This window comes from Cucurbita pepo, chromosome LG20 (assembly GCF_002806865.2).
Source record: "Cucurbita pepo subsp. pepo cultivar mu-cu-16 chromosome LG20, ASM280686v2, whole genome shotgun sequence".
Classification (NCBI taxonomy): Eukaryota; Viridiplantae; Streptophyta; class Magnoliopsida; order Cucurbitales; family Cucurbitaceae; genus Cucurbita; species Cucurbita pepo.
In genome coordinates, this window is record NC_036657.1 from 6391419 (window position 1) to 6406389 (window position 14971).

The window sequence follows — 14971 nt, forward strand, 5'->3', positions numbered from 1 at the left end:
GGGGGTTGGGAATCCTATAATACTACCTTTTGTTTTGTTTTGTTTGTTTGTTTTTTTTGCTATAGATTTATAAATAAGAAACATCAATAACTTTGGATTAACACAGAAGAAACAACCTAAGGGCCGGTGTAGAGGGAAGCTCCTCCTGAAGAATGTATGCTAGAGCTTTTTAAAGAGGATGTAATTATAAAAGAATTTTGGTTGTTTGAACACAACCATACATTATATACTACACTTCTTTAAATCCTTATGCTCGTCTTCCGTTTGTGAACATGTATTTAAAGGATGCTTGCAGTCTTATTGTCAAGTCTTCGTTCTCTGTTTAACTTGCCAAACACTACTGAATTTGTATGTTTTCTTAGACAGTGCTACAATCTCTCGTTAATATAGCTGTTACTGATATCTGGTGTCTATAGGCTGGGGTGATTGAGGGAATTGTAAATGATGCGTTGGATTCAGCACTGGATTCTGAGGATATTGAAGAGGAGATAGAAGAGGAAGTTGACAAAGTTTTGACTGCCATCGCTGGTGAGACCGCTGCACAGCTTCCAGAAGCTGTCAGGAAGGAAAGAATGAAGCAACCGTCTCGTGTGCAGGAAGTCCGGAGAGAGGTATAATGCATATTTTTTAGTACTCGTGAAACTTAATCCTGGTCTAGTTCTACCATGGGAATGTGAAAAGAATAAAACGTCGTGACATATTTATTCCTTTGCAGGAAGAAGCAATAGCTGAGGGTGTTGACGATGAGGAAGAACTAGAAGAAATAAGGGCTCGGCTAGCAAAAGTTAGATCATAAATTCGAAATTTCACATAAGAATGTCAAAATGGTCGTAACTCGGTTTGAGCCTCAACATTACATTACTTTTTTCCTGGTATTTCGTGAGAGAGAAAATGAGTGACATACTGACCTTTGGGTGCATGTTTGTTCAATCAAGATTCATAAAACCGAGAGTATATTTGTCAAATAGATAGGCACGGGGTGGAGCGGGGACTAACTGTTTGATGTATATTGTTTCCTCTTCTTAAAAGAATGCAAATGAAGCATCGTTCTATCATCTTATATCTGTGTAAATGCAGTGTGTTTCTTTCGTTCATTGTGATTCATCTTTTCCTCTAAAAAGTAAAATGGACTCTGCCATAAAGTATTAGGAATTGGTGGGCACAGTTACTGTTTACCCGACAAAATTGTCCATATTCAGATCCTGCAGGCAATTAGATGTTGAAAAAAAAAAAAAAAAAAAAAAAGGTTTTAAGGCTGTAATTATTGTAGTGAACCAATGACATAGAGCATCATTGAATCATTAGGAGATCTATGGAGGTAATAGGAAATGTTACACCAATAAAGTAGCTAGTGGAGTTCCCAATCTTAGACGCATTTGATTATATTCTTTTGCAAAAGAAAAGGTGGAGAGGGAGAGATGAAGACGCACGTTGGCCAAGCCTTTAAGGCACGTCAAGTTTTGCTTGTCACACTCTTTTTGCTCTTGATGATGATGGCTAGAAAAGGCCACTAATTCTAATATTTAATTTCAACATTTTGATCATTTTAAAAACATAATAGAATTCTTGTCCTGTTTGATTCCCATTTGCACGTCAGCTTTACTTATTCACCTTGTGATGACATGAACTGTAGTTGTTTTATGATTCCATCTCATACATAAGATATCAAATCTGGTTATATTTCAAAGATAATAAGATTGAAATATCAGGACTCACTTTTTCCTTACTTTTCTTGCTGTCTCTCTTTCTTTTTAAGTATTTGCTTATTGACTATAACTTCTTTTGAACTTTACTCTGCTTTTTCTTTCTACAGGTCTTCCTTCCTCCAATTCCCACCCACCCTCTCTAGGTTCTCTCTCTCTCTCTCTCTAGCTTTGGACATTCTTTACTCCAAGTTTGTGTTAGCCTTATCAGCCAAGTAAAATAGGCCATTCATCTGCTTTAGACAGAATCTTATATATACCCTCAACCATAGTTGGAAGAGATATCCTTCTTGAACACAAAAAATGGCAACTTCTTTTTCTCATGGTTGTCTTTCTTTCCTTCTTCTCCTTGCTGTACCATTGGCATCTGCAACTTCTCCGGACAAAGAGCAACCAACCATATCTTCAACTATCAACTATCCAATTCTTCAAGCAGAGAAACTCATTAGAGACCTTAACTTGTTTCCCAAGGACTCCATTAACATTGCAGCAGAAGACCCTTCATTTTCGTCTTCTGGGATCATCGAGAAAAGCTTTCAGTTCCCTTTCGTTGGAAGAAAAGGTCAAGGTCCATCAGTTCAAGATCTTGGCCACCATGCTGGATATTATCCTCTTCCTCATACTAAATCAGCAAGGTAATCAAGCACATTTCCAATCAGAGGTTTACAACTGCACCTGCTTCATCTTATAAGATGTCGTACTTTTTAAATTGATTATTCACTCTAAATCTGATAATGAGATGCAATAAGGAAAATTTCAAGAAAAGGAAATAGATCACCATGGTTTTTTTAGGGATACAAAGAAGTTATTGAGCATATGGACGAGATTAGTTTGACTAATCTCGCATTCAGTTCATGCCTGTTATAATCAACTATGAATCTTTTGCAACGCTGGTTGTGAATGAATTACTCTTCATGACACTTTGCGTTGGCCCTTAAGTCTTAGTTGAACGTTTATGGGAAATTTGTATACTCATGTTAAGGATATACAGCCTGTTGAATGAAAAAATAAAGGATCAAGGAATCTTTTCACTTGTTGGTCATCATTTGAATCCGTGATCCCTGTCTGTATTTCCGAGTTTCCTTCAAAATATTCGGTTTTCATCGAGTTTCACAGGACTGATTCATTTTCTTCATATTACAGGATGTTCTACTTATTCTTTGAATCAAGAAGCAGCAAGAAGGACCCTGTTGTGATATGGTTAACAGGAGGGCCAGGGTGCAGCAGTGAGCTTGCTATGTTCTATGAAAATGGTCCTTTCCAAATTGCAAGCAACTTGTCTCTTGTTTGGAATGACTACGGCTGGGATAAGGTCATTTCCTGCTTCGCCGTCCTTATTTGGAATCACACTTTTTTGCTTCTTTGTCTGATTTTGGTCATTTGAATCCATGTATGCAGGCATCAAATCTTATTTATGTTGACCAGCCCACTGGAACTGGTTTCAGTTACACTTCTGACGATGAAGACATTCGTCATGATGAAGAAGGTGTTAGCAATGACTTGTATGACTTCTTGCAGGTAGGACAATGTCACTTCAGCATCATCTAGTATAACAGCATTTTATACATTGTGTTATGGCAAGAGATCCTACAAGGTTAAGAAATATTTTCCCTTCTTCTATTGGTTGTTCACTATTTGCAGGCATTTTTTAGTGAACATAAAGAATTTGCTGGAAACGACTTTTACATCACTGGTGAATCGTATGCCGGGCACTACATTCCTGCATTTGCCTCCAGAGTTCACCAAGGAAATAAAGAAAAGCAGGGAATCCACATAAATCTTAAGGTAGACTTATATTACATATTATCCCTGATTAAATACATTTTCTTCAATTTTTTTATCGAATTTATAAACCGGTTGCTTTATCAGGGTTTTGCGATCGGTAACGGTCTTACCAATCCTGAAATTCAGTATAAAGCATACACAGATTATGCCTTGGAAATGGGATTGATTGGAAAATCTGACTTCGACAGCATAAACAAGTTGGTTCCAGGCTGTGAGAAGGCAATCAAAACTTGTGGTAACTTACTAAATATCCATAAAAGTTTCTTTCAAATACGTGATGTCAAAGGATTTGGCTGAGTAACTTCTCTTTGCTCTGCCTTACAATGTAATGAATCCACCAGGTGCTGATGGAGGAAATGCTTGTGTATCTTCTTACATCGTCTGCAACCAAATATTCAATAGAATCATGGACGTCATCGGAGACAAAAACGTAAGTAAGAACAAACTAAATGATGAAATCATAAAATTGAAGTACCATATTGTATTCAGTTCATACAATTCTGATATCATGTCATTAATGTTAAAAACTCTGATTTCATGCCTTTCATGTGTTTGTTATGCAGTACTATGATGTTAGAAAGGAATGCATTGGAAATCTTTGTTATGACTTCTCAAACATGGAGAAATTCCTTAACGAAAAATCAGTAAGGAACGCACTCGGAGTCGGGGATATGGATTTTGTGTCATGCAGTAGTAAGGTGTACAGTGCCATGCTTATGGATTGGATGAGAAATCTTGAGGTTGGCATTCCAGCTCTGATTGAGGATGGAATAAAGGTGCTGGTGTATGCTGGTGAATATGATCTGATATGCAACTGGCTCGGTAAGTTTCGATCTTCGTATTCCATAATCCTGCTTCTTTAGAAATCCCATTATTTCCTGAGAAAGTGTTTCTGAAAGAATTTTGTTACTTTTGTTGAAATTTGAAGGGAATTCAAGGTGGGTTCATGAAATGAATTGGTCTGGTCAGAAGGCATTTGCAGCATCCAAAATTGTTCCATTCCTAGTTGATGGCAAAGAAGCTGGGCTTCTCAAAACCCATGGTCCTCTCGCTTTCCTAAAGGTCTTTCTCTCTCCGAAATATAAAATAGCAAACATTTGAGAACCATTTTTCTCCTTTCATATGATCTCGAACTCGAGTATTTCATTTGATTCATGAGGCGGAAGGGCTTCAAGTACTAGATTAATCACTTTCATATGATTCATTTGTCTCCTTTCATATGATCTCAGAACTCGAATATTTCATTTGATTCCAGAGGTAGAAGGGTTAGACAAGTACTAGATTAATGACTTTTATATGATTCATTTTTCTCGAACTCGAATATTTCATTTGATTCAGGAGGCGGAAGGATCAGACAAATACTAGATTAATGATTTTCATATGATTCATTTTTCTCATTTCATATGATCTCGAACTCGAATATTTGATTTGATTCGGGAGGCAAAAGGGTTAGACAAGTACTAGCTTAATGACTTTCATATGATTCATTTCTCTCATTTATATGATCTCGAACTCGAATATTTGATTCGATTCATAAGGTGGAAGGGTCAAATAGTTGAAACTTAAGAGTAGAGGAGTTTTTTTGGTATCATATCATGTGAAAATGTGATGATTTTGTACTACTACAGGTTCATAATGCTGGTCATATGGTGCCAATGGATCAGCCAAAGGCTGCACTTGAAATGCTGCAGAGTTGGATGCAGGGGAAACTTGCATTAGAGGAGACAAATGAAAAAGTTTCTCCAAAATGATTAAATTTCTTCCTCTCACCCTTTGTTTCAAAGCCCTGGTTCACACACTCATTACTTGCATATTGTTCTGAATAATTGTGTTACATATTTTATTTTCAGGTTCTTAAAATTTATAATATTGTTCATTATTATGAAAATGCCAATAAAATTACATACTCATTGCAATATCTATTCACAGATTAAGTTCTCTTTAATTGGATTAATTGATCTATCGCTTGAAATCTAGTTTGAGAAAATTAGATTTAAGTCATATTTTAATTAAATTGAAAGTTCATAATTTTGAGAATTTAATTATTCATAGTTTTTTTTTTTTTTTTTAATTTCAAGTTTTTGTCCCTAAGTTCTGGTCAAGATTTTATCCAAAATGTTCTGTTCGGAAGTTTAATTAGAATTACAGAAAAGAAAAAAGAGAAAAAAAAAAAAAAGAAATTAGAAACCTATTTTGTCTTTTTATACGTTTATGGTGTCACAATTGCACTCTTGTGACAGTGCGATTGTGCGACATTTGTTATGATCTAGGGAATAAGTCAGTCGTAAGAAATTTCGTATTCGTGAACAATGTCAATGTATGCTCGAGCCTCGAGTCACGTTTGAGATATGTTTTAGAAAACGTGAGCGAGAAAATAAATTGGAAACAATTTGAGAGAAAACAATGTTATAAACTAAGAGTGATTAGGCAACAATGACTTTGATAGCATATAATGCGAGTAGGAAGAAGTGATAACTAGTCATATCCTCTATAGTATATTTTGAGGCAGTCTTGACGGGTGTAGACATGATTTTGGTGAACAATCATATACCTCGTATTGACACAACATGAAGTAGTAAAAATCTATCTAAGATGAAAGAATATAAAAGGAGTTTGAAATGAGCATGGACAGTCATATGACGGGTGTAGGACTAGGTGTTTTTTTTTTTTTTTTTTTTTTTTTTTTTTTTTTTTTTTTTTTTGCTTGAAATGTTTCATATGATTGTTTGAAAAATAAAGTCACAAATGTTAAGTGACAACAATGAAAGTAAGTACGTATGTCAGGTAAAGCTGAAGACGATGTTGTCCATGAATGAAAAAGCTTTATTAGCGATTCTATTAAGCGTGTATATATACATATATATATTATTTGTATAACTTGTCGATTAAAATATAATTCAATGCATAAATGGTACAAATTCTTATTTTAAAAGTTGATGGTTCTATTCTCACTTTACCATTATAAAACTAAAAAAAAGTAATATATGTTTGAGATGAAAATAGCAAAAGAAATATTCACTACCCATAAATTTTAGTTTACTAAATGGATTTAAAACGAATTTATAAGTTTAAATATTATTTTGTATTGTGTTCATTTTAATTCTTATTAAAAGTTTACAAATAACCAAAATTATCAACATTTGAACCAAAATACATTAAAGTTAATATTATAAAGACCAAAATAGGTCCTCCAAACATAGATCAAAATGAGTCTGTAACAGTTTAAGATCACTATTAGCAGATATGGTTCATTTTGGCCCGTTACATATTACCGTCAGCGTCACAGTTTTAAACGTGTCTATTAGGGAAAAGTTTTCACACCCTTATAAAAAATGTTTCGTTCCACTCTCCAATCGATCTTAGATCTCATAAGAATGAAAGGAACGTTTTAAAAATTTGAAAAATAAAATGAAATAAAACGAAACTAGAGGTCAAATTTTGAACGGAAGTGGAAAATTGGGAAGTTCTAAGATAATGTACAACGCACGACAATGATTGACATTTTTATAATTAATGCAATGATGTAATAGTGAAGAACACAGCTCCAACTTGGTAAGTTGTTGCCAGCTTCCCTCACCAACTAACACTAACAGTTTCTAGACATGTCTTTAAATTCTATCAATTGTCTCATTGAGTTGAAAATTTTGAATTTTGAGTTTGTTTTATCTTAAACTTTGACTCGGTTTATCTCATCCTCTATCTCTATTGATTAAGACGTTGTAATTTTGATTAGAAGGTTTAATTATTGTCTCTATTTTTTTTTTTACGTAAAACGGTGGTAAGTTACAAAAGTTAAATATTTTTAATTGATTAATCGAATGTTAATTGAACTTAAAACTAAGTTTAGCTCACAGACATGATAATATTAGGAAAAAAAAAAACCTAAGCATTCATTAACTAAGTTTAATTAAAACCCTATTCAAAAAGTAAATAAGGTAAAAATATTTCAATTTCTTTCATAAAAGTATATGAATGAATGCGAATGAAAGATCTTGAGGTTAGAATAGGTAAGGAAGGGTTAAAAGAATTGAAAGTTAGTAGTTATACCAGCAAGATGCACGTCCATTCTTAGTGTCTCAATCATAGGAATCCACCGTTTGAGCATGTCTTACTTGAAGTAATTTTATGTTAGGTGACTTCTTAGAAATTTTTTGGGATTAAAAGGATTTGTGTTGGTCTGTGAAGATAGTTTTTGCTCTTAAGAAGGGGAGAATAGGTAACGTGATCATGTCGCAGAGATACAGGTGAATGTCAGGGCCATCAGATTTCGAAACCTGATCCGAATTCTGGGCATAAGTCGTTACATAAATAACAAAAGCACAACCAATTCGATAAATCGTCACATAGACAAATCTAGTTCTCATGTACACAAATGAGTAATTGCTCCAAGCACATAACTCACGGTATAATTCTTATACACATAGATGAGTAATTACATAAAAATTGATCACACAGATCGTCGTGATACAATTTTCATGCATACCGAAGAACAATTGTGCACACAAATGTGTAATTGCATAGTTTAAATCGCAAGTTGGAAGAATAATTTTCATGCATACAACCTAAATTATAACGCTCATTATTTTTAACAATAATAGTTGAAAGAGCATCAACATTTCAATGCTTGCAAACTCATGTTGTCAATGCTTGCCTATCGATGAAAAAGCAACGATCGTGAAACATTGTCGACACAAATAGATTCGAGTCATCGAATGCCAATCTTCGGTTAGAGTTGTCATCATCTTTTATCTTAGGTTAAGTCGTTAGAATGAGACCATTGATGTGGACCAAAGTGCTATATGTTCTCACTCAAATGCTTTCTAAATAGTATATGATTGAGCCACCCGAAAGTTCACCCAAAATTTAAGCGTGATTGGCTTGAATCGATTTAAACATGCTAAAAGAACAAGTGTTGCTGATCCGCGATTACTAGCGATTCGGGTCTTTAAAAATAGTCTTCACTCTTATAAATAGTTTAAGTCAAGTAAGTAACGTGATCATGTCGTAAGAGATGTAGGAGAATATGTAAACCATCAAAGATATATATATATAGTGCAAATGTGTTATCATTTATAGCTATATAAAAGATCATGATGATCGTTACTATAACATAAAGATATACATTCATTTTAATTGTTACGTCACTTTTCACATTATTTTAATTAAAAAGAAACTCTCCGATGATATTGTTTTAGAACAAATTTCAAAGTGGAGTAAAAATACAACTTTTCCGAGACTCGGACCGACAAAATAGTTCGTAAATATTTTACGTAAGTTAAAAAGAATAAATAGTAAAAAGCATAAATAATTGTAGTTAGAGAAAAATGTAGGTCAATGATGGAGAAAGGATCTAAGTGGGGTATGCAAATAGTGAATAGTAAAATAGTAAAATAGTAAATAGTAGATGGTAAATAGTAAATTTTAAACTATTTTGCTCTCTACTACACATAGGCATTAGCACAAATAGGAACTGGCATAATCATAAAAAAGCTTCCCCCAAAGAATATTCATTAATAAATATATGAATTAAATGGCCCAACATAAGTACAAAAATACAATTACCAAAACTGCAGGGATACAAAGAAAATAAACCAAAATTTGGTACTTATTTGCAAATATAGGATTTTTCTTTTTTTTTCTTTTTTTTATTTTTTTATTTTTTAATTTTATGGACATTGGATTTTGGGTTTCCATTTTTGGGCACTATTTTTTGAAAAATGGGATGCTCTTGAATGACTAAGAAAGACTATCTATACTAACAAAGTGCACCGTCATTTTCGGTGGTTTAATCATAAAAATTCAAAAATTAAACGTCATTTGCTTAGAGTAATTCTATATTGGATGACCTATTGAAATTTTTGTTGAGAAGCATGTGAGTGAGAACAAATTATACGAAAGGACTCGTGTTGGTTTGTAAGAATAATCTTCACTCTAAGAAATAAAGAGTAAGTAACGTAATCATGTCACAAAAGAATGTCCGGGCCATCAGGTGTCAAATCTAAATTTCTAATCCTAATCTAAATTATGGACATCGAACATTACAAATGGTTAGAGCAATACCGGCAGTGACATTACATAATATTTTAAAATTTAATATTTAACTATGTAATTATTTAATCTCTATATATAAGATTTAATTATTGAATTAATTTTAGAGAAAATTTGTTTATATAATCTACAAATATATAATAAAAATTAACATTTAATTTTGATTTGTTTATTTTTAGAATTAATTAAACTGTTATATGTTTGACTAAACATACTAAAGTTAAATAATAAAAATTCATTATTTATTTAATGCATGTGGATATAGTTATTATAAAAATTCAAACTACTTTTTGAAGCTAGAAGAGACTTTGGATTCTTTTGAAAAAGAAAGGACAAAAAAGGAATACTATTTTCATCCACGTATTTAGTAGAAGTATTCCCGACAACTCTTTCGTTTACGTATTCAGTCTCGGTCAGGTTGAGTTTTTGAAAAACTGAAATTTCGGGTAGATTTATTGATTTTTTTTGTTAGGTCAACTCGACCAACCCGAAAATAGGGTTACAATTCAAACTCAACCCTACCCTTGAGATTACCATAAAAATTAAGAATATTTTACGTTTGTAATTGATGTTAGTGATACATTGTGACTAATGAATACTTGATAGATGACTCCCAAGAGCTCTTATCGACGGAGTCGTTTGACACCTCGATGTCGACTCATCACATCCTCGGGTTGAGTTTTATGAAATTTTAGTTATTAATGTAAAATGTACCGTGGACAAGTAAAATTTTTTCAAATTTTTTTTTTTTTAAATCAGATACCACCGACAGAATCCAATCCAACCCGAAAATAGAAAGTTGGATTTGGTTGGGTTGTAAACTCTTCTCTAGTTGCACACGTCATCAACCCAACCAATCTAAAATTTCAGATTAGTTCATAAAATATTTTCAATTCAACCCGTGTATACCCCTCTATTTAGTTCATTTTAGTTTTCATACTTCTCGCACTTTAGTCCATCTGGATCGTTGTACTTTCAAAAGTTACCATTTTTGTGGACTAAAATGAACTAAAGCTCGTAAAATAATTAAAGGCTGCAAATTACATATATATATATATATATAATTTGTATATGATTTTGAGTCAGTGTTTTGAGGTTTGAGTTACTTATAAATAATACCAAATTTCCCCATTCATATTGGTGTGTTTGAAAGGTTTTGAAGAGATAAAAATGGGAAGATCTCCTTGTTGTGATAAAGCTATTGTGAAGAAAGGGCCTTGGTCCCCTGAAGAAGATGCTAAGCTCAAGGCTTATATTATCAACCATGGCACTGCTGGGAATTGGATCTCTCTCCCTCAAAAAGCTGGTAATACTAACATTTTTTTCTTACTTCCTACGAGTTTCTAGTCGGGATCGTGGTTCTCTTTTTAGGGTTTTAGGGTTTTTGATTTCTTTCTCTAAATGGGTTTTTTTTTTTTTGGGAAATTTTGGAAGGTTTGAATAGGTGCGGGAAGAGTTGCAGATTGAGATGGCTCAACTATTTGAGGCCGAACATTAAACATGGAGGGTTCACTGATGAGGAAGATCGAATCATTTGTACTCTCTTTTCCACCATTGGAAGCAGGTTCGTTCTTCTTTGCATGGATTTCTTCATCCGGGTTACGAATAAACAATTAAACTTATCGTAACCTAGCTAATGGGTAACAGTTCAAGCTCACCGCTAACAGATATTGTCGTCTTTGAGTTTTCTCTTTTTGAGCTTGTATAAGGAGAGGTTTTCACACCCTTCTAAAGAATTCTTCATTCTCTTCCCCCAACCGATATGGGATCTCAAAATCCATCCCCCCCCTTCAGATCCCAGTGTTATCGCTGACACTCGTTTCTTTTTTCAATCGATGTGGGACCCCACCAAATCAACTCTCCTTCGGGGTCCAGCATCCTTGCTAGCACATCGTCTCATGTCCACTCCCCATCGGAGCTCATCCTCCTCGCTGGCAAATCGCCTGGTGTCTAGCTCTGATACCATTTGTAACAGCCCAAACCCACCGATAGTATATATTGTTCTTTTTGGACTTCCACTCAAGATTTTCTTAGAACGAGAGGTTTCTATATTCTTACAAAGGGTGTTTCGTTCTCATCTCATAGTTACAAATAAACAATGTAATTTATCGTAATGGTACACGAAAGAGTAAGAGTAAGAGTAAGCTTTTAAGTCTAGTAGTGATTGAAGAAATTTTTCGGTTCATAAACTTGTAGGTGGTCAATAATCGCGAGTCAATTACCCGGAAGAACGGACAACGATATAAAGAATCATTGGAATAGCAAGCTAAAGAGGAAGCTTATAGCAATGGAGAAGAAAGCTCAAATGGGCACCATGCCATCTTTTCATAACCATCATCAAATTTCATCATTTCCATCTCAACAACTCTACCAAGACTCCAACTTTTCAAGCTTTGAAACTCTCATTTCATCAATCCCATCAAATTGGTCAAACATCCAAACAAAAGAAACCAATAGCAATAGCTTAATGAACAATTCATTGATGTATAATAATAATAATCCAATGGTGAAACAAAGCTCATTAGGGTTTGGAAGTGAAGGGAGTACTTGTGATGGGAGCTACAATCAAATCACTCCTTCAGGAATAATGGGTTTTGATCAGAATCATAATTATTACTATGATCTTATGAATTATCAATCTCAGTGCTGCATTAATGGAGAAGCTGCTCAAGAACATCTTGGCCCCAACAGCTTCTACCAGTACTAGAAAAATGTAACTTTTTTTTTTGTTCTTGTTCTTGTTTTTTTTAGGTTAATTTGTTTTGTTTTGACAGCACTTGGGTAAAAGCTTCTTGTAATTTTGTGCACTTTGTTAATCAAGGTAATTAATGATGTGAGATTGTTGGTGCAGACTTTTTGTGTTTTTTACTGTTGCTGCTCCAAAATTCAAAGCTTGTCTTTTATGAAAACTAGAGAAGAGTGATTTGAAATTGAATAACACCAAAATTTGATGCTTAATCATTCTTAATTAACAATTCATTATGGAAAAAGTTGATATTGAAAAGATTTTGTTGGGTTTTATGTCAAAGTTGGTGTACAAAAATGTTTTCAACTAAAAGCCAAATTGAAGTTGGAGAAGTCAAATCCCTAAAACCCGAGCAAAAACGGATATGATGATAATTATTAGTTTCTCTGTTGGCAGATATTGTTTGCTTTGGTAAGTTACGTATCGTCGTTAGTCTCACAGTTTTAAAACACATCTGTCCAGGAGAGATTTCCATACTCTTGTAAGAAATGTTTCGTTTCCCTCTCCAACCGATGTAATTGATGTGGGATCTCACAATCTACCTCCTTTCAGAGTCTAGTATCCTCGTTGGCACAGCGCTAAGTGTTTTGCTTTGATACCAACACCCGCTAGCAGATATTGTTTGCTTTTGACTTGTTACTGTTACGTATTACCGTTAGCCTCACAGTTTTAAAACGTGTTTGCTAGAAAGAGGTTTTCACATCCTTATAAGAAATACTTTGTTCTCATCTAACCGATGTGGGATCTCACAATCTACCTCCCTTCTTAGCCCAATGTCTTCTCTGACACACCGTCCGATGTCTTGCTTTGATACCAACTGTTACGACCCAAGCCTACCCGCTAGCAGATATTGTCAGCTTTGGCCCATTACATATTACCGTCAGCATCACAATTTTCAAACGATCGGCTAGAGAGAGATTTCTACACCCTTACAAGAAATATTTCGTTCCCTTTTTTCAACAGATGTAACCGATGTTGAATCTCACAACAAAGACAAATAATAATGACATGGGTCATTGCCTTTTTTTTTAAACTATAGTATATATCAAGAGTGTTCAAGAAAACCCAATGTTCGGAAAGACTCAATCAACCCAACTTAACTGGTACGTTTTGGGTTGGATTATAAACCTACTTGGATTGAGTTAGATTCAAATAAATAAAAATTTTAAGAACGGAATTGATGGATGAATTCTCGTTCTCCTTGAAATTAGATTGGAGTTGAAGACCAATATCAAAATTACTTTAAAAAAAAATGAAAATCTTAAAGGCCATGCTGTTGTTGATATAGGTTACTGGTGGAGCTATGGAGCTATTGAAAAGACATTTCAAGCCCTGCAAAATCACTACACTTTGAAGAAATGATGGGATGGTTTTGACCTTTTGAATTCATGTGGCTCTTCTTCTCTCTACTACCTTCTACCTTCTACCTGCACAGCCTGCCCTGGAATAATATTGAGCGCCACATTAGGGTTTGTGTGCTTTTGTTTTTGAAACTAGGCTTAGCTTAGCTTCCACTTTTAAAACATCCAAATCTCATCACTCATATCTTTATACATATTTTTAAATTTATGATATGCTTTTACTTTTTTTCTTATAAATCTCCATGATCTCAATATACATTAGGTTAATTCAATTACCGCTCGTGTAGTGTTTGTCCTTTGCTCGAGTAAATGTGATGATAAAATTGACGGACACTTGATAAAAAGTCGAGCTTGTCTAGAGATGTAAGAGTGTTTCCATCTGTCATGCTTAGGAATTTGTTCTAAAGTACTCTAGACACGCTCTTGCCTTTACTTGAAACGAAAATATATGCCCTAATATTTCAATCAAACACAACAGTTACTAATTCGATATTGTGTGTCGGGTAATTTTAGTCATAATTCTTCCGTTGGATGGGCGCACACACAATAGTCTTCCCATGTTGCAAAATGACACGATGCATCCCCTTCTTGAATGTCGTTGTACACCACAAATCCTCGTCCTTACCTCTATGGTGAGTACTAGCGCTAAAATCAACCTTTGTTTAAGCTTCCAAAAGGTTGGCTCACAGGAAAATGAACCCGCTACCTTTGAAATTTTTTTGTAGAAATCGACAGTAATAACCCGCTAGATCCAAAAAAGTTACAAACTTCAATGGCAGTGGTTGGACGAAGCAACTTAGTAACTACCTTTATCTTCACAAGGTCAACGGTGACACCTCTCTACGACTCTACATGCCCAAGAAAAGCTACCTACTCGTTAAAGAATTTGGCATTCAACCAATATGCTCTTAAAGTCATCAACACTTTCCTAATATGCTTCTCACGTTCCTCTTCAGACTTGGAGTAAACTAGAATATCATCGATGAACACAATCACAAGACTGTCTGATAACTTCTTAAACACTTCGTTTATCACATACATAAAGACTACATGTAAATTAATAACTGGGCGTGAATACAGTTTGAAGATACTCTCCTCATTTTTCGTCTATTGATTATAAATTAATCGAGTAAATATAAATTCAAAACTTTAATATATATTAAAATTTGAATGAAAAAGTTAATAATTATGTTTCCCACGTGAATAAGACATTTGACATTTGTTTTCATTGAATAAAAAAAAAAAAACTCTTATAATTTAAGCATTTAATTAAATACTTTAATTTATATTTAAATTTCGTCCACCTTCACGAAAATCAAAGTCAATTA

The 14971-nt window shown here is 34.0% G+C and overlaps 3 protein-coding genes across 4 annotated transcripts in view; all 3 read left to right on the forward strand.

Moving 5' to 3' along the window:
- Positions 1-1092, forward strand: part of LOC111783232 (vacuolar protein sorting-associated protein 24 homolog 1) — a 3984-nt gene extending 2892 nt beyond the window's left edge. For both annotated transcript variants that reach the window (XM_023664136.1, XM_023664137.1), the window contains 2 exons: positions 417-611; positions 716-1092. In XM_023664136.1, coding sequence (XP_023519904.1) covers positions 417-611; positions 716-796 — 276 coding nt within the window. In that variant the 3' untranslated portion in view covers positions 797-1092. The remainder of the gene's footprint in view (positions 1-416; positions 612-715) is intronic.
- A 914-nt stretch (positions 1093-2006) lies between these two features.
- On the forward strand, positions 2007-5410 carry LOC111783229 (serine carboxypeptidase-like). The gene is made up of 9 exons (XM_023664133.1): positions 2007-2338; positions 2847-3015; positions 3102-3221; positions 3345-3488; positions 3573-3723; positions 3830-3918; positions 4052-4310; positions 4417-4550; positions 5117-5410. The coding sequence occupies exons 1-9, from the start codon at positions 2007-2009 to the stop codon at positions 5237-5239; spliced, it is 1521 nt and encodes a 506-aa protein (XP_023519901.1). The 3' UTR covers positions 5240-5410.
- A 5296-nt stretch (positions 5411-10706) lies between these two features.
- On the forward strand, positions 10707-12243 carry LOC111783607 (transcription factor MYB87-like). The gene is made up of 3 exons (XM_023664525.1): positions 10707-10842; positions 10971-11100; positions 11733-12243. The coding sequence occupies exons 1-3, from the start codon at positions 10707-10709 to the stop codon at positions 12241-12243; spliced, it is 777 nt and encodes a 258-aa protein (XP_023520293.1).
- The last annotated feature ends 2728 nt before the right edge of the window (positions 12244-14971 follow it).

Coding starts and splice junctions, on each gene's coding strand:
- LOC111783229 (XM_023664133.1), top strand. CDS start 2,007: ATGGCAACTTCTTTTTCTCATGGTTGTCTTTCTTTCCTTCTTCTCCTT. Junction 3,016..3,101: donor ATGACTACGGCTGGGATAAG/GTCATTTCCTGC, acceptor CCATGTATGCAG/GCATCAAATCTTATTTATGT. Junction 3,919..4,051: donor ACGTCATCGGAGACAAAAAC/GTAAGTAAGAAC, acceptor TTTGTTATGCAG/TACTATGATGTTAGAAAGGA.
- LOC111783607 (XM_023664525.1), top strand. CDS start 10,707: ATGGGAAGATCTCCTTGTTGTGATAAAGCTATTGTGAAGAAAGGGCCT. Junction 10,843..10,970: donor CTCTCTCCCTCAAAAAGCTG/GTAATACTAACA, acceptor AAATTTTGGAAG/GTTTGAATAGGTGCGGGAAG. Junction 11,101..11,732: donor TTTTCCACCATTGGAAGCAG/GTTCGTTCTTCT, acceptor ATAAACTTGTAG/GTGGTCAATAATCGCGAGTC.